Source organism: Acromyrmex echinatior, chromosome 2 (assembly GCF_024713525.1).
Source record: "Acromyrmex echinatior isolate Ae372 chromosome 2, ASM2471352v2, whole genome shotgun sequence".
In the NCBI taxonomy this organism is placed as follows: Eukaryota; Metazoa; Arthropoda; class Insecta; order Hymenoptera; family Formicidae; genus Acromyrmex; species Acromyrmex echinatior.
This window is the reverse complement of record NC_141853.1, coordinates 24,216,992-24,241,242: the sequence shown is the minus strand read 5'-3', so window position 1 is coordinate 24,241,242 and position 24,251 is coordinate 24,216,992. Positions and strand designations below refer to the sequence as shown.

The window sequence follows — 24,251 nt, the reverse complement described above, 5'->3', positions numbered from 1 at the left end:
TGTACCGTTTTATCCCATTTTATTTAATCCAATAATCAGTAATATTATATTCCATATAACATGAGCTACTTATTATTATATAATCAAATTAAAAATTTTTGTGCAATAGAAAAACAGTTACGTTATACGAAGTATTTTTGTCCCGAATTATTATTATATTAATTACCTATAATGCGAAACCATAACGGTCTCTCACGGTATGTACCATGATTACATTTTTGCTGTTAAACTCTGATTGTATCAAGCGTTCTATATTTTGGACAGGCTTTTCATCAATCAATATTGCATTTCCATGCTCTGAAGTAAATATTATGCGTGCTTTTCAAGCAGAGATTTCTTCACTAACGTATTTTCGAGTATCTATACTTGAAAAATAAAACAATAGCGTACATAGTCATAATAATATATATAAGCTGAACAAAACATTTTTCGAAAACTTTTCTCAAAAAATAAGCTAAAATAAGTTAAAGAAAATTACAAAAATGACAAAGTTTTCAGTATATTATATGTTACGCAATATAGCTTGTTAATAGTAATATGTAAGTATGATATTAAGAGTACAATACCCTAATCTCTTGCGATTACATGCGTTCATTCTCCCGAAGATTGTTAATTTTAAGCGAATTAAAGCAAAACTATGAACCTCGATTTAATGAAGCGCTTTGTCTATAAATTATTGTGTTATAATTTATCGGATAATCAATGAACTATGAGCCATGAAGAGACTGAACCGACGATAAACTTCGATGATTGCACGCTCAATTGAAAATCTGCGTTCAATCCATACATATTTAACTTTGTTGAACTCTCATAATACGCCAATCAAATTTCCGGATTCATATACTTGTTTGAAAATATCGCGTGAGTAACAACGGAAATTGCTGTTGCGCGTTTCAGGAAACATGGTGCAAACGATGGTGGCACATCTCTCAGAGGAGCGTCTCCCTGTCGGCCAATTCCTACTCGCCAAAGTTAAATCCACTTCTGATGAAGCAACTAAAAGAGCCTAAAGCCACGGAAAGAGAAGTGAAGAAAACTGCAAGGAAAACGTCAGCAGAAAAAGTGGAGACTGAGAGCATCGGTGAGTTATCTACTTATTCCATTTATTAAAACTGAACCAACAAATATATTGTATTGCTCATATAACGCTTGTAAAATTATTTCTTTTGATTTTATTTCGTGGCAGGATTAATGTAACTTGAAAACATCAAAATTTGCAGGATCTCTATCCTAATATTCGATAGACTTACAGGGTGATAAAAAAGTCTTGACCACTAAGTTTTGTGTTTATTAAATTGTATTATAATAACGTACTTTTAAAACAAGTAAATTCTATACTGTTAGTTATATCTTGTATCGAGAATGCATCTTTCGATGATCGCGTATCTTTCTAGGGATAAATTCTTCCAGACAGCAAATAGAGCAGTCTTCAGTTCATCATTCGATGAAAATTGTTTGATTACAGTCTTTTGTAATTAATAAAACATAATTAACACTCTCTCTAATTTATTTTATATATATATTTCTATTTAGATAGCAAGCTGATTATTTATTATTTTGGCGTCAAAATGATGTTTTTAATATGCCATTTTTATATCAAAATGACGATCATAACATTACATATCTTGCCTCTCATCTGAGTAGCGATTTGAAACACATAAAACTTTGTTACACAAACTTTTTTCATTCTGTAAAGAATATATCTCCTTTAAGAACTTTTCAATAGAAATCTAGATAACTTTATTTGCTCTAGCTGTTATCTTTGCTATAATTTTTTCGATATTAGATAGATTTGTAATATTAGTTACACAATGTACAATCTTAATGTTCTTGCAAGAATGTGAAAATATTCATGCTCTTAATATTATTAGCACATTTTTAAACATGCTGGTGCATCAAATATATAAATATACGATACAAGATATACATATAATTCTTATCGTATTACATACATGACGAAAACATTAAATCATCGCGTCTACTTACATTCTCAAACGAAAGGTTAAAGGGAATGAGACCCATAAAGTGAATAAAACGAAGCATTCGTGGAGTTTTTCAATCCTGAATACAAAATAGAAAGCACGCTTTTTCACACGGAGACACTGAAAAGTTTCATGATACTCTTTGCTCAAAGTCCAACGAGAACACCTACGCAAAGATCGGTTTACACAGTATCCATCATATCATGTAAAGTTCACAATGTACGCTTTATAGCACTGTTTGGTCTTGCAATCTATGTGCTTGACGTCGGATTCACACCGAAACTTTTGTGATTCTTACTTTACTACTGTGCCACATACATTTCAGATAAATCAATAATTACGCCGTTGTCTTAGCAAATTGGAACATTGTTGTATTTAAATAATTATATATATTTATAACGCGTATGACAAAAATTATTTTGAGAACTTTTTATTAATAATGTTTTTTTTATTCATAGTAATAACGAAACATTCTAATATTGTATCGTCAATTAACGCTTGAAAACTTGCGATCATATTATTTAATGCAAGTCATCATGAATACATTAAGGCATTCCTAACTACATGATGAATCCTACTTTACCAAGACATTCCTTGAAGTCCATGGTAGTTAAATCTTAAAAAGAATCGATAAATCAACACTTCCACGAATACATAATGTTGAAAATAACATCGCATCGTTTACCATCAATATATCATTTGACTCGAGACTTGCGTTTCGAAATATGTGACATTCGACGTAGTTTTTATAATCTGATATTTATCCTGTTCTTGGCTCAACGAGATGGTTTGAATGTAGATTGCAAATAAAAAATTTGGAATAATTACAACATTTTTTTGTGTAAATTTATGTTATGAAAGTAAAATCGAAAGATATATCTCTATTTAATTTCAATGATAAGTGAACACTTAATAATTTGTATTTTTTTGAAAAGAGAAAAAAAAAGAAGAATAGTAAAAACATAAATAAATAAGATTATTATACATATGATTATTTATTACACATTTAGTATAAATTACATCGATCATTCATGTGTGCTTTGTGTATTATATGCAATAGTACATACTATATATATTATATTTTAATACGTATTAATATTTGTTACGTGTTCTAATATGACTCTTGTGGACTATCCACCTGGAATAATAAACTAATTGAACGATATTGGATACTTATGTATCCAATAAATTACTGTGACTATATCAATGTATATTCTTGCAAGGTTTTCATTATTTGCTGTTAGAAACATTCGCTAGAAAATTTTTTTTAATTCTTTGTTTTATTTCTAGCAATTTATTTGAATTGCGATTAAAAATTATCTTTTCAAAACTGACTTTTTTTTTTCACAAAAGAAAGTATCATTTCAATGATACCAAGAAATATCTTTACGCATTAAATTTCATTAAAAATAATAGCAACGTTATATCTCCTATTATCGTTCGTTCCAATCACATAACAGAAATAAATATTATACAAGAAACTCTTCGTTCAGGATGCTTCCGTGTATTTGTTTTGCTCACTGATTCCATTGAGACTATCTTCGAGCACCTCGAACTCTTCGAATTCCATTTTCCCGAAATCATTACCGACTTTCCAGCTCGAATTCACTTCCCACCTCGTCAACGCGCTTGGCATAAATCTATTCGGATAATTGGATCTCGAGTCGTCCAGATCGCCCAGTTTAAAGTCAGCTTTGAAGATCTTCCTCGATTCCTTGGAATCTTCTTTTTTTGGCTCCAGACCAATCACCATCGGAGGTTCCCTCTTCATCTGTTTAATTTGCTCGATATCCTCATCCTTCTGTACCTCATCTTTTTGCCTGCTATCGATCGATGTGATCTCGATACTGGGTGTTTCCGCGATGGTACATTGTCTAAGATCGGCACATCTATCCCGATTGCGACGTAACGATTGTCCCTCGACGAATCTGCCAGTTAACTCCAGCCTACTATCGCAAGAGTTGCTCTTCACCAATTTGAACTTTACGTAATCGTTCGATTCGTCGATTCGCTTGAAGCCATTACCGATCAATGGCGAAACTAATGGCCCATTGTACATATTAACCACTTTCCCGCCATAGTAAGTTATAGAAGTGCCGCATTCGCGGATCTTCCGCAGTACGTCTTGAGACACGTAATGCCCTGGACCACTCGCATCTGCATCGTTATCGTTGCAATTCACATCTTCGTCATCGGACGATGTGCAATGGGCACCACTCCCGGGATCAGTGTCAGGATAATCGCTGGACACGCCGGAACTCACGCTGCCGGAATCCCAGTTTTGATGATGATGATGATGATGATAACGACCGACTTTGTTCTTAGAACAATTAGAGCCACTTGGCGACGTGTTTCCGCTTCTAGCTTCGAAACTTTGCGCGAGAATTTTCGTTTTCGACTCACATCGTGGGCTTCCGATTTCCTCCTTGGCTATGGAAATGGTCGATGACGCGGACTTGGTCTCGAAGAGTCTTGTGAGATCTTTCGCTCTGCTGGAACATCTGGATCTGAACATAATATATTGGTTATGGCAGCTGTTCACGAATGATCGAAGAATGAATGAATAATTTTAAAGCTTTGGCTATACATTAATACATAAATTTTAGTACAAACGACTTACTTTTTTATTTAGAATCGCCTATAATGAAATTTCGATTTAGGAAACGCTATTAATAAAACGCTTAATCGCGAATAAGAACTATTTAACACACAGACGTTCCAACGTAAACTTCATCACCATTTGCCATCTCATTAAACATAACGTTATCTGGGTTGATTTATCTAGAGTACCGTCACCTCGTTTAATTCATCCGCTTCAACTAACGTATTTAAACAGTTGGTCTATAAGGTATATTTATAGTCAAAACACTCGCATCCGCATTATGAATAATAAAAGTTTTGTTGTCGACGACATTCAATTCATTATTACGCTACCTGGTTTCTTCGCGTGTCTTGTCGGATATTTCGTCGTATCGATTGTTGTCGATGCTAGTCAAATCCTTCATGCTGACACTTCTTCTAGTTTTGTCATCTCTAGAGAACTCGGCATCGCTTATTTTCTTTTTCTCGAGAGTGTTCTCGAACATGCGTCTCACGTTTCTGACGGTATCCGGATCCGGTAGCTCTTCGTCAATCAGCTCACGGTTCACTCGTATAGGTTGATAGAAGAAGTGCTTTTTAATGGATGATTGCCTAGAGCTTTTAGCAGTGCCGCCACTCTCAGATCGTTCGCCATTTTTCTCGTGGTTCTCCGATTTCTTCTGGATCGCACCAGCGATCTTGCACTTGGGTTCTGTTCTGGTCAACGATGACGATTTTCGCTCTATCGTCTCAGCGCGAACCGGCTCAATAATGACAACGTTGTTATCCATCAGCAATTCTTGGAACGAATATTCGCGCAGATATTGCATCAATCCCTCATACGTAACATCGCCTCGAGCGGTATTGAATATGTTCTTGCTGAACATATGCGACTTTACGATCTTGTAGCGCACGTGATCGAACTCCTGACCGTCATCCTGGCACTCTATAGAATCCACGCAACTCCTAGACCTGGTGAGATTAGTATGCGATTTTTTACTGTCGTCTGTTCTTAGTGTGGCGGAATTATTGGAATTTTCTACTTTTCTTGACGGCCGGTCGTCCTCGATACCATCGTCCACCGATCTTCGGCGAGAATCGCTACCGGATTCGGAACCAAGACCGAGATCGGAGCTTTCTGACCTCGCCTCGAAACCCAAGCTACCCTTTACAACGCTACATGCCTTGCCGAGAATGTTGGATGTCTCCTTTACGATTCTCTCGAATCTACCTTCGTTTTGCTTATTTCGCGCTGCCTCCTTCTCGGTACTTTTCCGCTCTAAGAAGTTTCTTCCGTCGTCTACCGTTGCTCCATTTTCCGCATTTTCCGGCGTCGTAGCTTCCTGCAAAATTAATTTGTCAATTGATATAATACGTTTCTGCCCCATTTCCGATGTTGAGATGTCAGTTTTTATTAATGGAAAGTTTGAGGGAGAAAATTAGGTGAAATATTAAAGTGAACCGTTTTAGAAATTGACGACATTATAAATTACTTAACGCAAACGAGTTTTTAATTGAATAAAAACTATTATGAAAATGTAGATATTAAAGTCAGTTTGCAATATAAATTACAAAGTTGCAGAAACTAATTAATATTCCAGCGTGCGTGCGAAGAATTCCGAATCTCTGCTTTGTATTTCTCTAAAGAAGACATCGTTTTTTATATATTGTAGAAAATTATAATTGTATTTCTTCGAACGTTACATTTTTACGTTCTCAAGAATGAAAGTCTTTGAAACTTTTTAGTGTCATGAACAATAATAATATTGAGTTGGAACTAAAGTTCTATGGTTAAAACAAAAGTTTGAAGCATTACTTTATTTGTATCATGTTTACACATTTTTTTAAAATATTAAAAAAAAAATTTTGCAGTTTCACTATTCGATAAAGCAAAGTTTCAGCTTTAAGACTATGTCTTTTGAATTGCGATATGATGAGAGAAAGACCGTAACTCGATTACAAACCGCGCTCTTGACCTATTCTTTAATTAATTTAATTAATAGACTATTATGTGAAAAATGAAGATAATAACAGTTAAAAAGACTTTATTTTATTTAATAGTTGTTTTTAACAAGATTAATATCAGATGGTATTACGTTGGAACAAAAGTTCGTAACATTACTTCGTTTGTATCACATCTACATGTTCTTAAAAAATATTGAAAACAAATAATTACTATTCGATAAAGCAAAATTTCAGTTTTAAGACTGTTTTTTGAATTGTGACACGATGATTTTTAATACAGTTACGAACAATCGAAGTTAAAATGCTCCTTTTATTTAATCCGTGATAATTCGATAACACAAAAAATCTTAGAAATATAAAAAAAATGAGTTTGTAGAGAAAACTTTAAGCTTTCACATTAGAAAATAAAAATTTTTGCAAGTTTTTTTTGGTACGTGAAGTTCACAAGAAAATTTCCCTTTGAAAAGAAAATTTCCCTTTTTGCCTAGCTCGTAGTTTTCAACATGTAAAAATTATCAAACAGAAACTCAAATAACATAGTGATTTCTAGAAAGTAGAGATTTATGCTTTAAAATTTCATTTTTAAATTTAAATTTTATTTATTTTTAACAAAGTTACAGCTGTTTGAAATTCGTAGCATTACGAACTTCTGTTCCAATCCAATAGAATAACTTATTTGAAATAAAGAAATATAACTAAAGAAAGAAATGTTTTTCTTTAGTAAAAATATTCCACCGTATCTCATACTAACTTTCGCTTTCCTTCCATGGCCTTCGTCCTTCTCGTTTACATTATTAATCGATGTAATTATAGAGGCATTAAGACGCTCATTTATTTCCTCCGTAATCTCCTGCGATCTTTTATCTTTTGGCACGTCCTCGACGATGGCATCAATCTCCACGACAGAGCGCCGATGGCGTCTCCTGGTGACATCATTGTCGACGACTTTAAGAACTTGCGGTCTTCGTGACATTTTGTTTTGATTTTCGTCTGGAATCCAGATCGATTTGTAGTCCTCTATCTCCTCGATCTTCTGATCTTCTTCTTCGCAGGAAATCACAAAATTTTCAACATCGGTTTCCCTATGATCGATTTTAGATGAGGAGGGGGAGTATTGATCCGCGAACTGATTCACTGAGTTAATCTCTGAATCTGCTTTGAAACTCTCGACAGTTTCTCGATGCTGTCGTCGGTTTGAATTCGTCCTCTTAGACGTTCCCTCGGAATCAAGATTCTCACGCAGCTCTTTCTCAGATTCGTCGTTACCTCGAGCGAGATTATCCTCGTTCACCTCATGCTCTTTACACTTCTCCTCATCTGTAGCGTTGCTGCTCCTCGTCGGCGAAACCTCATTCGGTTCGTTATACTCTAGTACTCTTAAATCTCGCAAACCGTGTATTTTTTTATGTGTGAAATTATCGTCATTCGACAAGTCAGTCTCGTTATATTCCAACCGTATATTAGAAAGAGGTAACAAATTCAATACGTCGAAGTATTCCAATTCCCCGTCGTCTTCGAAGAGGATGCTGTCTAAACTTCGATGCTCCTTACGCTTGCGCTTCACCTAAATAAGAAAGCACATCTATAAGCACGTTGCTTTTCATACATTCTTTTCTGTAGAAAGTTTTGTCATTCAATCAATTTTCAGGGAAATTAGTTTTCTCATGAGGCGAATTTTTTATTATAAGAAAATGTTTTTGTAATATAAACGCGGTGAAATTTAAAAGAGTCGGCTCTTAATTCAATCACCATCCCCTCAGTTGAATTTTTATTATTTAACAAAGTTTAGTAAAAGTTCACAAATAATATAATTCGATCTTTATTTTAGTTTTATGGATCTCACAGAAAGATATTGTTTTATCAAAAATTAAATTTGTGGAAAATCAATCTTCCTGATACCTAATTAAAGTTTAATTAAGCAGCTGTTAAAGATAATAACGACATAGGAAACTGAACTACTATATAATGATCTCTATCATTTTAATTAATGTTGGCAACAAACTTCTTAATCCTGCTAATATATTGAGAAGTCCCAGTACGGCTGATCTAAAGGACGATACATCATTATAAGTAAACTTTAATCAAATTAATAATTAGAAATTTCGTCAGCTTCTAATGTATAGGGTGTCCCTAAATTTAAATATAAAAAACGAGTATATAAGAGTCTCTAAAGGACTTTTTCTTAGATCCGCTCACGAATATACACACTCCCGAAGTTTTGACATTTAAATTCGAATATGTATAATATTATAATATACACTCTGTATATTTTGTATGTATTCTGATATGTATTCTGATATACATTCCAATATATTGTAATATACTTCATCATTATCATATCGTAAATTAAGTTATCCATATGTATCGCAACTCATTACAAACCAATATAATTAAAAACCAATATAATTAAACACACCAAGATATGTTATTTTTTAAATGAACTCAACGACTACAAAGCTAGTCTTGATTGATTGAACAATTTATTAATTTTCTTGAACAAAAGCTTGAATGAGAGATGTTTTTCTTTCGCATGAAGTAAATTAACAGTTTTATAATTTTTTATCGACAAGAGATATATTTTACCTGCGTATATATGCAATCGATACTTCGATTGCCTTCAATAGGCCAATTATCTTCGACGATGTCAACCAATCCGCTTACAGTATCCAAATTTTGCACGCTGCGGTACCGCCTTGGAGGATCCGGCCAATCAAGAATGTTCAGTCGATCAGGATCGATACGATTTTTGCGAGTATAAGACAACGGATCTGGAAGAGACTCGAGACCCGATGAAATCGAGTAAAGGCCGCACGTCGATCGCGAATGATAAGATTTTGTCTCGTTGAATCTCTCGTAAGAGTCCGACAGATGCTGCTGACTCTTAGAGAGTCTAGAACAAAGTGGAAAACCTTTTGACCGATTGCTCTTGAATAAAATTTGCATTTTGTATAACTTGAAAACGCTTGTGAAATGTAAGTAATATAAATCATGATTGAAAAGAACATCTGTGTAAGTCATTATGACTTCAATAATTTATCTGAGCTTATCGGATCTGTATGCTGGTAATATTAGCTGATAAAATGAAATGGAAGAATATTGAACAGATTTTTTAATTTCATTTTAATTTTATTAAATTGAAAAAATAACTTTATTAAATCTATTTGCTCGTTATCATAGTAATTGATTTCGATTACTTAAAAGAACTCTTTATATATATATATATATACATAGAATCGCAAAATTATTTTAAATATTTCTATCTCAATTAATTATTACCCTATAAAATCTCAATCACTTTGATATTATACAACAAAATATGTTTAAAATATGTCAATAATTATGTACAATAAATTTTTTTATTCGCCAATGATGGTATGCCTCAAATTAGATTGCCTCCATTGGACCGTAAATAGGTGACAAAAACAAAAAGTGAGTTGTTTTCTCGTTGTTCAACTGTTCGATTTGATTCCACAACGAGGAGATATCAAATTGGAATCATATTTCAATAAGTAAAGTTTCTTTATGAAGTTCTTATGTTACTTTGAAAGGAACTTCAAGTCGTTCTAGTGTTTTGTTGAAAAACGTTGATCGTCGCTGATCGATCGAGTTTCAATTGTATCTATGATGTTTGCAATAATAATTTACCAATCATTGCAAGTAAATAATGCAAGTTCAGAGCGAAGAGATCAAATTTGTTGTACGTGAAGAGATTCAATTATCATAATTGGCTTTGTTGGAGATTAACTGTTTGTTGTTCTTCTGTTGAGATATTGAGATTATTATGAAATATGAGATTGTTAAAATTGTTAAAAAATGACAGAATTCATTAAAATGATCCGTTGTCTCAAATACTTTGGAAAGGAACAATTTTCAAATTGATTGATTAATACTGGTTGTACTGGAACAAAAGTTCGTAGCAATATGAATTTCAAAATTCAAATAGACCTAACTTCGTTAAAAATATAAATTTTGTTAAAAAAAGGGAAACTTATAAAAAAATCTCTCTGAAAAGTCATTAAATATCTTTTGAAAGTTTAGTAACTTTTACATATAGATTTTTATTACGAGCTGGACAAAATGGAAAATTTTCTGCAGACCTGTCATGTGTCTAAAAAATTTGTGAAAATTTTCAACTCTCTAACGTGAAAGCAAAATTTTTTCTAAAAATCGTTAAATATTTTTTTTAAATGTTTCTAAAATTTTATGTTACTGAATTATCCGAATTAAATAAAAGGAGCATTTTAACTTCGATTGTTCGTAACTGTATTAAAAATCATCGTGTCACAATTCAAAAAACAGTCTTAAAACTGAAATTTTGCTTTATCAAATAGTAATTACCAATTTTTTTTCAATATTTTTTAAGAACATGTAGATGTGATACAAACGAAGTAATGTTACGAACTTTTGTTCCAACGTAATATCATCTAATATTAATCTTGTTAAAAACAGCTATTAAATAAAATAAAGTCTTTTCTACTGTTATTATCTTCATTTTTCACATAATAGTCTATTAATTAAATTAATTAAAGAATAGGTCAAGAGCGCGGTTTGTGATCGAGTTACGGTCTTTCTCTTGATAAAAGAGCTCACCTGTCCTTGAGAGAATTCCGATCGATTAGCTTAGCCCTCGGGATCAATTGATGTCTCCTGGGCAAATCAAAGGTCGACTGGCCTAGCCGAAAATGCGCCGCTTCTCGATCCTGTCGAGAATCGTCTTCCGATATTACTGCAAGACTTCTCGTACGTTTCAGCAGCTTCCTGCGATCCTGTGTCGACTGTGCCGAGTGAGAGTCGTAGCGACTGCCTTCTCTGCAATTAAAATCGCGCAATTGCGTGGTAACAGTTTTTAAATCATAGGAAACGCAATAATAAAATCATACACTATGACAGGTCTACCGGGTGCAATACGTAATTGACGTATTTTGCATTGTACAAGCTGTATCAGAGAGTACTTTCTCCCTGTTACTGATCCTCGGGGAAATTTAAAGTTACTTTTACTACAATAAAAATATCAAATTTAAAAGCTTAATTAAAAAGTTGCATAACTTAATTCGAAAGTTTTGAAAATCAAGAGGACTTGCGAACAAATTAATCTTAAACTTTCACTGCGAATATGCCGCTCCTACATTCTTTAGTTAATTTTGCATTTAATTAAATGCTCGTACTGTTTCTGGAATTTTTATTCCAGAAGCTTAATTACTAAGATAGATTTCATATATTGAAAATTAATTAAAACATTATAATTGCTCTAAATTGAGTTCTTATTCAGGCGAAATCTACTGCATGTATCCAAGACCTATTAATTAGCTTGTATGCTTTTAAGCAACCTGTATTATTATTACTAAAATATTCAATATAAATACGCATATCCTTACGATATTTTTTGCATGATGAATAATCTTTACGAAGCAGTAATGTAATCGCTGTATATTTAACAACTAATAAACTTGTGACTCTCGCTGTAAAATATACTAAACTTGTGAGCATCGTTCTTTATTGACACAACAGATGACATAAAGTGGCGTAAGTTTAATATCCTATTAATTACCATATTGTGACTTAGGTGACCCACAATATTCATTAACATGTAGATGTATCGATACATATTCATCTCTTCTTTTATGAATGAATTACAGCATCAACATATCGTGGAAAATTTTGCATGCGAATCAGTGAGTTGGACGAACCCGGAAAAATTTCTGTTTTCTGTGCGTTAAAACGTCGAGGGAAAAAGGCATAACAATGGCGAGTCTTTTATGTTTACGAGAAAGTTTTCGAGTTGTTCTATGAACAACGAATTTCCTTGTTTCATAGGAAAGAACGTTATAATTCATTATTTCAACAATCTTTTAAGATGAGATTTAGCACTTAATATTTTTATTCTATTTAAAAGATTATTGCTTTTTTATTGCACAATATAACAAACTGTATTTCCTATTATCATTATCTTGATGATTGCCGTGATTTATCATATCCGACTGTGCATTTGGATGCATTCATAATAAATGATAATTAATCACCTTATTATACTACGATATAATAATTATAAATATGTTAGGCGTATTTTCTATTTCATGTTTTTATTTACAAATAAGTTATTTATATCGGATATTAAAAAATAATATTACATGCGCGCGACGTGCGAATTTCCTTAATAAGTACTATAATGAAGCTGACAAATTGGTATCTAATCAATGCACGTTCGAGTAAATAAATCGATTTTTTATTTCCATGTCCTTTCCTCTAATACTTACTTTTTCCGTTTACTTTAAAGGGATTAAAAGAAGAAAACATAACATCTTTTAATTTGTTTTTAAATTCTTTGTATGAGTGTTACATTATAAAATAAAAATCTAAAAGTTTGTGTCCTTCTAGTAACGTTAATGCTTTTATTACTCGAATTGTGGTATTAAATAGCTCGCCTTGCTCCCATTTCACACACTTTCTGTAGTAAATTTATGAATTTTTTGCCGACAAATTTTATTTACATGCGAAGGTAAAACGGAAACTATGCTTATGTCAGATTCACTATATTTACATTATATTTCTTGTTTCCTATATTACACAGTGCTTTTAATCCCAGATCTGGAGATAAGTTCTTATTATTTCTTTTTGAAAATAATAACATAAAATGTTTAAATTATGCATGGAAAAATAGCTTACAAGTTTGTGAATTAAAATATTGTGACGATTTAATTAAAATATATTATTATAATTAAATTGTTTTAATACATAAACGCTAATATACATACGAAATTTAAAATTTAAAAAAAATCTGCTTAAAAAAGTATATATAAAAGTCATTAATTTTTTAATATTTTCCTTTATTAAAAAGACAACGACATTACATAAAGCTTATTTGATACGAAAATAAAGTTGTTATGGCTAATTTGCTTACTTAATACTCGAGTATATTCTAAATATTACTTGCGTAATCAATCTCTTTAACCAATAGGGAAAAATTCACGCGCCATTTCATTACTGTCTGTGGAAATAACAAACATCAGAATTTATTGATAACAAACAAGAAGCTTTTTGACAATTAACTTCGTATGACAGTCAGCCCTGGTCTTCCCTATAATTATCTCTTTACGTATATCTGTATATACGCTAACAAGATATTTAATTGATGCTAAAAGAAACATGCTGGCAAAATGCCAAGAAGTAGAAGAATGTGTATGAAAATCTCTTTCGGAGAATCTTGCATTGTAATATAAGGTACAGAATGAAATTGAGATATCAATCTGCCGTTGCGTGTATCTTTTTAGATTCCAAAAATCTTTTATGAACATCGTGATATGACATGTCATGTCTACGTACAATCGTATGCGGTTTTTTCCACTTGAATATCCGTACTGAAAACAGACATGTCCTTTCGGCCGACTGCTCGTCTTAACGAACGTGAATCCTTGAAGTCCGAATGCAAACGGCGTATCGTCGTCTCATTGTATTCGTCTGAACACAGAGCTTAGTTACGTAAGATTATCACGAGTTATCTCGGGTAACTTTGCACGCTGTTTTCAATGTATGTACGTGCAGAAAGATCAGCCTCAGGTGGTCAACTTACTTTTTTCTTCGTTTTTATATAAGTTTTACATGTCATCGTGGTAAAGTTCGATTTTTTTTATACTAATAATCTTATGGAAATGTTTCGTGGAATCGATTTAATAGAACAAAGAAAGTCTGTTAACTACAGCATTTTTTATTATCACGTTAATTGTAGAATATTATTTAAAACTTCTTACGAGTTTTTTTTTATAATGCATTTTATATATGACTAAAAAAAATTTTCTTTGATGTAATTGTTTTCTTTAATAGCTTCACTTCTTTTCATGTCTTCACGAGTGATGATTGGTTATCGATAGCGTGATAGGACACGCTCGAATTGTGACCAATCAGTGATTATCTTGTTACTCTAAGTACTCATAAACTGAATGACGCTTGTAAATTTAAAAACTGATCTGCATGTGCTTGCGAAGTTCGAAAAGGACTTCAAATTGCTCCGATTTGAAACAATTAATATTTAACCGTCGAGATAATCTTTTTGTACGAGTACGGAAATGAATATTCAAACTGCGCAATCATGTTATCGATTAATGTTATTTAAATACATGAATAAAAAGTACATCGATTATGCACGGAAAATATTATGTCGTCAATTTAGAAAAACGGTAATCGTACCTACATATATCATCTCTATAAAAACCGATTGAAAGCATGGAATATAAAATGCTCTCAATACAAGAGAAATAACATTTTCTTGTATAGAATAAATTTATTTCTGATGTATCAAGCAAGGAAGAAGACAAATACCTCGAGCTTCCACTTTGTTGAAACGAACTGAAATTTTGCTTTGATGTAGGATATCATAAATGGAACAAATCCTTGGTACAAGTACTGTTGACTGTGCTCGTTGTATTAAGGTTTCAGAATGTATAAATATGATATTGTAAGCTGGGAAAATGATAAAAATGCTTTATTATACGCACATTAAACGTTGCAACAGACATTTTTGCACATCGAGCGTTATTTCTGTGTGCAAGCTGTGATAGAATTAAAATCAGTCGTGATTTCCGGTCAATAATAATCTCTATCATTGCACCTGCATTCAGGCAGCACCGCGCAAAAAAATGACTAAGGGTTTGCACGTAGTGAAACGCGACGGGAATATCCTACGTGACCGGGCCGGAAGAAGTTCCGCAGTGTGAACAGTCGATGGTTAACATCCGACCGACGAAGTCAGTTGTCTCCGTATGACTTCACGGGTCGAGGCGCACTTATATCGTGGCATTTATAAAATGAAACTGCGCAATAAAGATACATAATCTTGCGTATTAAAGGACTTACGTTAGCCATGTATAAGAAAATTAAATAGAACAATTTATGCCACAAATTAGGATGTATAGTAATTAATTACTTTTTCCTTTATTTATTCTTTTTATTGACATTAAAATAGATTGTGACATAAGATTTTTCCGAAATATATAATACATATAATAATTTTTTAAATGAATAGTTTCATGTAAATATATTAACAAAAGAAAAATTATGCTCATTCTCAACACAATATTTTCACTTTATTTTTTTTTCTACTACTGCGCTCAACTGGAAAAATTCGCGTTAACATAATATTCCCTTGTTTCCCTTATTCAGCGTAGTCGAGTTAAAATGCGAACTTAACGAAGAAAAATCGTACAATTGATTACACCGGATATAGAAGAAATAAATTCGAATAGCCAGTATGGTTAGGACAGCTTGAATGAATCACCATATAGATCTTTTTTATTCCTAAATAAGAAACGTTACAATCTTGGTCCTCTGCGACTCGTGTCTTTAGACGTCACTGGCGAAAACAATGATTATGCAATTTTACGTAACCTGGATACCGTGAACAAGGTCTATCACCATGACTAATTGCACCGAGTCTAATTCATTAAAATTGGGGTCAAGATTAAGTAAGGTGATCAGGTGACATAAAGTGTAGATTTTTTTTCCTTAGGTAAGGCGTAGATTTTTGAATGATAATTTTATTTTAAACAAAAGTGCATTTTTTGTTAGAAATAAATCATTGAAAAACTCAAATGAAGTATCAGATCACTGAGTTATCTGATTTGTCTTCTTTTTCGCCGAGCATCCTGTGGTCACACAAGAGTCCCTACTTGACACACATGCCGTGAAAGACACTTGGTATCAATGGCGCACGCGATGTGACATTAGATAAATTAATCCAGATAACTCACGAATTTCCAAATGGCCCTTAAATAGCTGACACAATGAGAACAGCGGTAAAACACGAGCTGATGCTGCCGATAACCATTCTTGCACGTTCCTTCTCGATAAGAAATTCTCGATTTGATTTTTGAGATGATCGATAGTCCCTCGAATAAATTCGATGAAGACCAACTCCGCGTTCACCGATAAAGAAAAAGCTCTAAAAAACGAGAAAAGATTCGGCACACGATTGCGCGGAATCGCATACCGGATGCTACGTTTCGGCACTCGCTGGACCGTATCGAGAGCGGGCGATTGTTAATCTTGTGCGAGATGCTCTATCGGCCTGGACGGTCGGGTCTTCACTTTCTCGTTTGCGCACTGACTGGCGAAGAAGTATTATTGTACCTGCAGACCGATCGCCACCTGTTCCCGTCGGTACACCTATCTACGTAGTGGGAGTAGGATATACTTTAGCCAAACAATGACGAGAGACTACGATCGTGGTACAACAATAATTACGCAGATAAGTTACAGAAAATGAATCATAAATTAAGCTTACATAACAGATTTTGGAAATTTACTTACGAGAAATTATAATAAAAGGGATCTCTATAACAAATTTCTCGCTTGATTTATAAAAATGTGTTTTATACCTTTCTACCCTTTAAATTTATTTTTTAAATAATGTAATATATTTAATAGCTTATTGATTGAATTATAAATTATAATTAATTATTACTCAGATTTAAAAATCATTATTTTAATGAGATTATATTACAATAATGTATTATAAAATTAATAAATTGTTCTGATTGAAGTATCACATGTTATTTGACATAATTAAAACTTAAATTATTAAAAGCATGATAAATATTACATTTTGGTGTCATTGAAAACGAGTTTTAACTACTGAGTATGTTATACACACCTTTAAAAGAATTAGTCGATAACTATGTGCTATATTTGGCAAGGACTTAGATACATGATACAAGCATTGAATTATTTATGAAGTACAACATGCGTGACTGTAAAAAAATAGATACGAATTTTATAAAATTGAATATATCTTATATAAAAATTTAATGTATCTTATATAAAAATATTAATCTCGAAATTTTTATAGATTTTGATGATTTTTTAAAAATATTAGATTATAAGTATTAAATATATATAACGTTTTTATAATGTTTAATCTTTTATATTTATAGATTTCGATATTCAAGAGCATTAGAGCATTATTTCTGTTCACAATTAAATTTCGAATCTAAATACAGAAAATTATGTTTTACATTTTGTAATATATTGTTTTACAAACAATATATTTGCTCGCAGAAAGATAAGAACCTTTTCTACGGTAACCTCTGTCATTTTAAGTCGTAGAACGTTCTTCAACGCTTTATTTTAATGCATGAGGCTGAACCTTTCCAATTCACAAAGTGGTAAATAGTCCTCGAAAGTGATAGAGTGCAGAATTCCAAGTGGCAAGAGATCCCGAGTGTTTTATCTAGAGTACTTCGTGAAGTTCGCGTACAGATGCTTCTAAGGTATCCTTTGAAGGTATCTCCTTCGTTATCTTCCGTTTCTCGAGGTTATCATTTCTCTTTCGCGGTAGTGTGTTTCTCGTATACAGAGTTTGGTTCGCTACTTCCTGAAAGCTTAAACTTGCGACATTGTATCAAGGCCGTGTATAACAAGTAGAACGGCGCTCTGACGTAAAATCAAAAGAAATTTTTCTTACAACATAAACGTGCGTCAATCGGCAAATTAATGTAAATTAAAACTTAGATCGTATCTGGAATTGATTCGAGTATGATACTGTTGAGAAGATAATTTAAATGGAAATACAAAAAAATAAAGATACCTATTTATTTAAGTATTCTTTGTACGGCTATTTTACTTACGTCTGCTTTTGTTAGAGTTAATTTATTTGAAAGGGACTTTTTTTAGTATATGCTGCTTCTATTGTTAAAACACATATCGTAAATGAGTAAATGAATATTCATGAAAGGATATTCAAATGTTAAGAACTTCCATTTAATTTCGAACGGAAGTCTTTCATCTCACTCATAACTTTTTTCTGGTGTATTTATTCATTTGTAATAGTTATATTGTCTGCTGTATTGCACAAGGATTGTGATATTTATTAGATTATGCATATTTTATATTTGTGCATTATATTTCATAATAATTATTTCTGCACAACATTATATATATATTAAAATCCTCCAACAATTTTAAATAAGAACAATTGAATTTTCTAAATCACGGTTCATAAAATTATATAGAATATATTTGGTCGCTACATTTTACGATATGTTGTACGATAATAATTTTAATTATTAGAAGTAATTTATTATACTTATTATAACAATAAAATTACATGAGAAACGAGAATGCATAGATGTAATAGAAGTTTAATAGGTTTCAACCATCATTGTTTCTCATCGTGGTTAATGCAGGTCTCTCGTGATCCACTGAAGTTATCTTCAATTAGCACTAGATAGGAACATCATCATAAAAAGATGCAAGCAACTTAGATAATTAACAAAGGATACGATAATAAAATTACCATTGTACATATCTTCTGCGCAAGCTCTATTTTCAAAATGTTAAATTATAATGGCAAATTATTGTACGAAAATAGAATCAATCTTTTTTAAATCTTATTTACTGAGATTTACAATTTTGTTAAACGTTCAAATAAAATTAAAATTTCATTACTCCATGTTGTAAAATCAATATATGAATGAAAATAAATAACGTGCCAGATCTCATAAAATGACAGAAGCCAATATATCGCGAAATAACATTTTATTGTGGACCACTTATTAACGGTGCGGGATTCACTTACTATCGCAATTTTCTTTCAAGAGAAATGAAAGCATTGTGAGCCACATATGATAGGATTCTGTTTTGTGTTCTAAGTCGATCAACGTACACACAAAACCGCGAGGAAGAAAGTGATCATAGTTGGTCTAGGGATCGCTTGCATGCACGCAATTGTGGATACTGTATAGCTAGATAGCTATTTGAGATAGTTCAACTTCTTGGTTTCTTTCCTGATTAATTTATCTCCCGTTTCACCACGCATTTCTCCACAAAATCTTTTTTGATAATTCAATCCTTCGATAAAGATACATCACGCGCTAAAATAATTATGATGAATGTGCTTCAGAAAATACCAAACGTCTTAACATTTACACTATTAAAATTGCAACACCAAGAAGGATATTAACGTGGTATTTATTTAGTAGATTATTTATGATATATAGGATTTAGAAGTATGACTTGATACTTTTATTGGAAGTATAAAAATACTCATTTTCATATTCTACTGTGATCTCAAGCAAGAGATTCTCAAGCAAGAGATTGGACATCATTTAGACAACTTTTGATTGGTCCGCTATTTTCAGATGGTGGTATTTAAGATATAAAATGAGATAGACGCATAAGATATAACGCATAAGATGAAATGCATAAGTATCTATCTCATTTTTTCTGAAGCGTTTAGTCTGCCATATTTAGGATATATTTTAGGACATCCAATCTTTTACTGGAAGATTTCTATCTATTCTACAAATTCAAATTTTTATTCATATGATACGTTTTTTTTTATTGTTGCAATTTTAATGGTCAGTATAATTAATATCTATGTTGTAGATAATTAATATTTAATATAAACATTATTTAATATAAATATTTTCATATTAAAATTATTTTTATTGTCTTCAATCTTAAATCTATGTACTAAATAATTTTTTTAATTTAAATGTGCTTTAAAAGAGAAATAAAGGAAATAATTTACGCTACCGCTCAAAATTATTTGCTTACCCCAATTTTTGTATATATGTTTTTCATACATCTGAATAAGCAATAAGTTAAATCGTTATTAAAATTAATCTTACATTAGTGAAGTTTAATCGGAAAATCGCACGTTCGCACTTTCTACTTGCGCGAACTTTTAATCGAAGTTTCAAGTCGAAGAATTGCAGCGCGTTTCCTTGAACTTTTATTGTATTAACTTTAACGTAACGAGAATAGATTACGAAAAATCGATTGTTTTTTTTTCCGCGAGCAGAACAAGTATTGAATATCAAACATTCGGAAAATTCAGTTCTTATCACAATCCTTTTACCTCTGAACAAAGTTTCGATATGAAAGCCATTTGGGAAATTCTAACAAAATTCTCCTTAAAGAAATTCTCCTTTTAGAACAGAGAAAGAGAATGAACTTTCTATATTCCTTTACACTATCAAGACGTTGGATAAGAGTAATGGTTTGTCAATTCTATCACTCACCTATCGAAGAGTACTATCCACAAGGCGTGCATTTAGGAATATTTGAAATTACTTAAAAGCTATTTCCTTTCATATCTTGTTGATCGTAATAGCTACCCCTGAGCCAGTCAATATTGAGACCTCAACACAAAGTTAAAGGAAGTTAGTTTTTCGAATATAAGTAGCTGATCACGTAATTAAGTTTAACTTAATAAATAAAAGTAGAGAAAGAGTCAAGTATAAAAAATATCGTTTGTATTCATGAACGAATGATATGGATCTACGTTTGCAGCATTCGTGGAGATCCGATCATACTTTTGAGCACGGAACGACTATAATGGTGCTCGTGGCATGTAATTTTAACGACGCAGCATTCGAGTGGTGTTTAACGTATTGTACGCTTTCTCTGACTTAATGTTGTAATGACGGCCTAATGCTCGCTTTTTTGTGTTTCTCTCAAAGAATGATCTTTGGATCGAATTTAAAAAAATATTAATTGTATAGGTAAAATATATAATATATGATATGTTTCCAAAGTATCGCGAATCAAACTGGTCAATCAATTTCTAAGACAATTAACGTTAATAAAATACAATATAAAATAAAGTAGAACAGAGTATAAAGCAAGAACAGAATAGAGAATGAAACTAATTCAGCAAAACTAATCTCACCGGGAAAACGGAACTAAAAGTTCCCTGAGGAACTTTAAAGTATACAACACAAAAGTATACAGCGACACTGTCCTAGAATTTTGAAACGTAAAGAAGTTTTAACTATATAAATATTTAATGTTTGCCATTCTTAAAAGAAAGCTTGATTAATGATTTTTAGTACTATGAAATATTACATTTGAGAAACTCGTGCAAGAACTTTTTTATGAAAAGAATCTAAATAGATTTTTAGAAATATCTCCAAATATTTTTTTATTGTAGATCAAGATGAATAGGAACAGCGAAATGTAGTCAGCCATGCAAATTTTGAAAGATTATTTTCTTAATCAAAATATCCAAAAAACCAGGACGAATGAGAGTCAGCGTGGTAATTAACAAAATGGAATAAAGATTTATTTATTACATCTTGCGTATTAATTACCACGCTAATTCTCATTCGCCCTGGTTTTTGAATTTTTTGATTTTGGGAAAGTCATAAGAAGATTACATTATTATTTTTTTAAGTTTTATACAGGTTTTAAGATGTTAGTAGCATTAAATAAACAATCTAGATTAATTTAGGAAGATTATTTCAGTTATTGTGTTACAAGTCCGAAAGTAATTGGCGCATATCATAGATCTGAGATAAATTTATTTAAATACATTTACTTAGAGAAAATGACTAGTATTTTAAAAAATATATAGCATTATTTTTCTGCTAAATCAAATAAAGAGTCACTGAGTAGTTTTGTCTTTTTAGCACAACCAATAGAGTCCAATGACAACCAAATATGCGATGAATAAGCACAAAAATTGTACGCGCTGATAAAAATGCCTTCTAATAAAAAATAAGATTCTTTTTATAATACACTTTTGTCATATTGTTTATTTTTGGATATATCTGTAAATTGAAAATGATTAATTTTTTAACACACAACATAATGTTTTCTTTTTTTTCTAGCTTTTAATGTAAATCCAGGGAATTCGATTCGTTTTCAAATCACAGAAATTCGATTCTGTTCGATTCATCATAAAGATTTCAGAGAATTCGATTCGATTCGACCTCACAAATGCTTGATTCACTTCTAATTTTAATATACATTAATTTTTTGTTTTGCTTTTGATTGACATAATTTACCTGAAGTGCGCACAATTTCCTGAGCGTCCTTTCCGGGTCGAGGATGTACTCAATAAATCGGTAAAGGATTATTTCACTTCGCACAGGATATGCGCGCACAATGGAAATTGTGATTGAACGACCTCCCGGGTTTGTCGTTGAATACAACCGATATGCGACTGGGGTATCAAGTCAAAAAAGGCGCAAACAACCACGGTCATTCCATCCCCTCTGCACGGTTTCCAACCGATGAATCATAAGGTTGTCGAGGGAACTACTTCACCGTGTGAAACGAAATGTGTATACTGGGTACAATTGAATACAGTGCACACGAGTGACCCCCCCAAGTTCACCTTCCTTCGTTGTTTGACGCACCTGGTCGCAATGATTCGTGTGCTATGCAAAAAGTAATACGAAGCGCGCGGTCGTCTTCCTTTTCACTAATATTGTAATAATAAAATTTTCAAATTCTATTGCGGAAATTTTCTAACTTTCTTTGACATACAATTTTATTTAAATGTAAATTACCAATTGTTTGGAACACGAATTTCTTGAAATTTATATAATTGAATTATATACGTAATATCAAATGCTGAAATATCAAAAATATCATTACCGAACCGTTAAATGAACGAAGACACTTATTGATAATTAATTATAATATATCTCGAACACTATTATGATTGATAATTATTTTGTTTATCAGTATCCTTTCTCATTTCGAGTATTGCGAACGATAATTATCAGTAGAAGCAATTATACGAATGTAATAATTGCGTTCAACTGTAAAACTTTCGTACGTGAAATGATCTTCACCGATTGTTCTTCCGCTTCTCACCGTTTTCCATGAAACACTTTGAGAATCAATTATGTACTAACCGATACAGTACATAGATGGAATCAATTAGGCTTGATTACCTGAAACGTCATTAGGGATTCCACACATCCGACGATCCGCGGTTTATCGCGAGAGAATTACGGAGAAATTGATGCTCTACACCAGAAACGCGACGTGAAAGCGAGTAATGTGAAGTGATACGTATGTAATTTAATCCTCGGTCATTGACACTTATAAAATTTAAAGTTGCTTGATTCACTTTCCACTGATAATGACCAAGGAATATTAATATGCCACTGTTAAGGAACATTAAATTTTATTATTTTTGCCGTAATATAATTTATCTTTTATAATTTACTCTTTCTTCATTTATGAATCCTCTGATTTATTCATCTATACTTTTTTAATAGCAAAATTTAATTAAATTAATGAACGTTTAATTAAGTGATTAAGAGAGAGAGAGAGAGAGAGAGAGAGAGAGAGAGAATTCGGATCTTTAAAGACAGTTAGAAAATATTTTCTTTGCTATAATATTATAAAAAAGTACATTGTGATGAAATCCTTTTAGACAAATATTTCTTTAGCTAAACAATTGTAGACTCGCTTAGCGAATCAATAATTAGCTTTTTGTATTTATATGTACATTTTCTATCGCAATTTATATATGAGAGCACAGCAAAGCAGGTGTTCAAAACTGGGTCTTGGATGGACCAAGAATCGCTCTTACCTAATCTAGCTATCGATTTTAATGTTACCGCTTCAAGGATGGTTGCTTTCTTTACGTAACGATGCGCTCATCGTGAAAAAAAAACATTATCTGTGTAATAAAATTATTATTACGTAAGAGCAAGAGGATCTCCGCGAGGCCAATCGCAAATTGTATCTAAGTCGAAAGCATAACAAAGTCCAGGACTTCATCAATCACATGGAGCCTCCGTGTTGACGAATGTTCGCGTCAGCATCTCGTTAAAACACTTGGACGGAAACTTTGACGAATGATTTAAATTTTTTGAACCGACAACGAATCGTATTCGTATTTGTTACAACAAATAAAGATAAGAAAGTAGAACAGATTATTTCGTGGTTTTCCCGCTACGATGGAAAGGTCAGGAAACGAGGCCACGAACC

The 24,251-nt window shown here is 32.2% G+C and overlaps 2 protein-coding genes across 2 annotated transcripts in view; one reads left to right on the top strand and one right to left on the bottom strand.

The window, feature by feature from the left end:
- The window catches only part of MCU (mitochondrial calcium uniporter), a 63,939-nt gene that overhangs the window by 18,965 nt on the left and 20,723 nt on the right, over positions 1-24,251 (top strand). Inside the window, 1 exon segment of the mRNA XM_011066395.2 lies at positions 898-1,081. Coding sequence (XP_011064697.2) covers positions 898-1,081 — 184 coding nt within the window.
- Positions 2,954-24,251, bottom strand: part of jv (javelin) — a 30,670-nt gene continuing 9,372 nt past the window's right edge. Inside the window, exons 3-7 of the mRNA XM_011066283.2 lie at positions 11,118-11,336; positions 9,111-9,417; positions 7,279-8,091; positions 4,917-5,905; positions 2,954-4,489 (exon numbers count right to left, since the gene is read on the bottom strand). Coding sequence (XP_011064585.1) covers positions 3,472-4,489; positions 4,917-5,905; positions 7,279-8,091; positions 9,111-9,417; positions 11,118-11,336 — 3,346 coding nt within the window. The 3' untranslated portion in view covers positions 2,954-3,471. The remainder of the gene's footprint in view (positions 4,490-4,916; positions 5,906-7,278; positions 8,092-9,110; positions 9,418-11,117; positions 11,337-24,251) is intronic.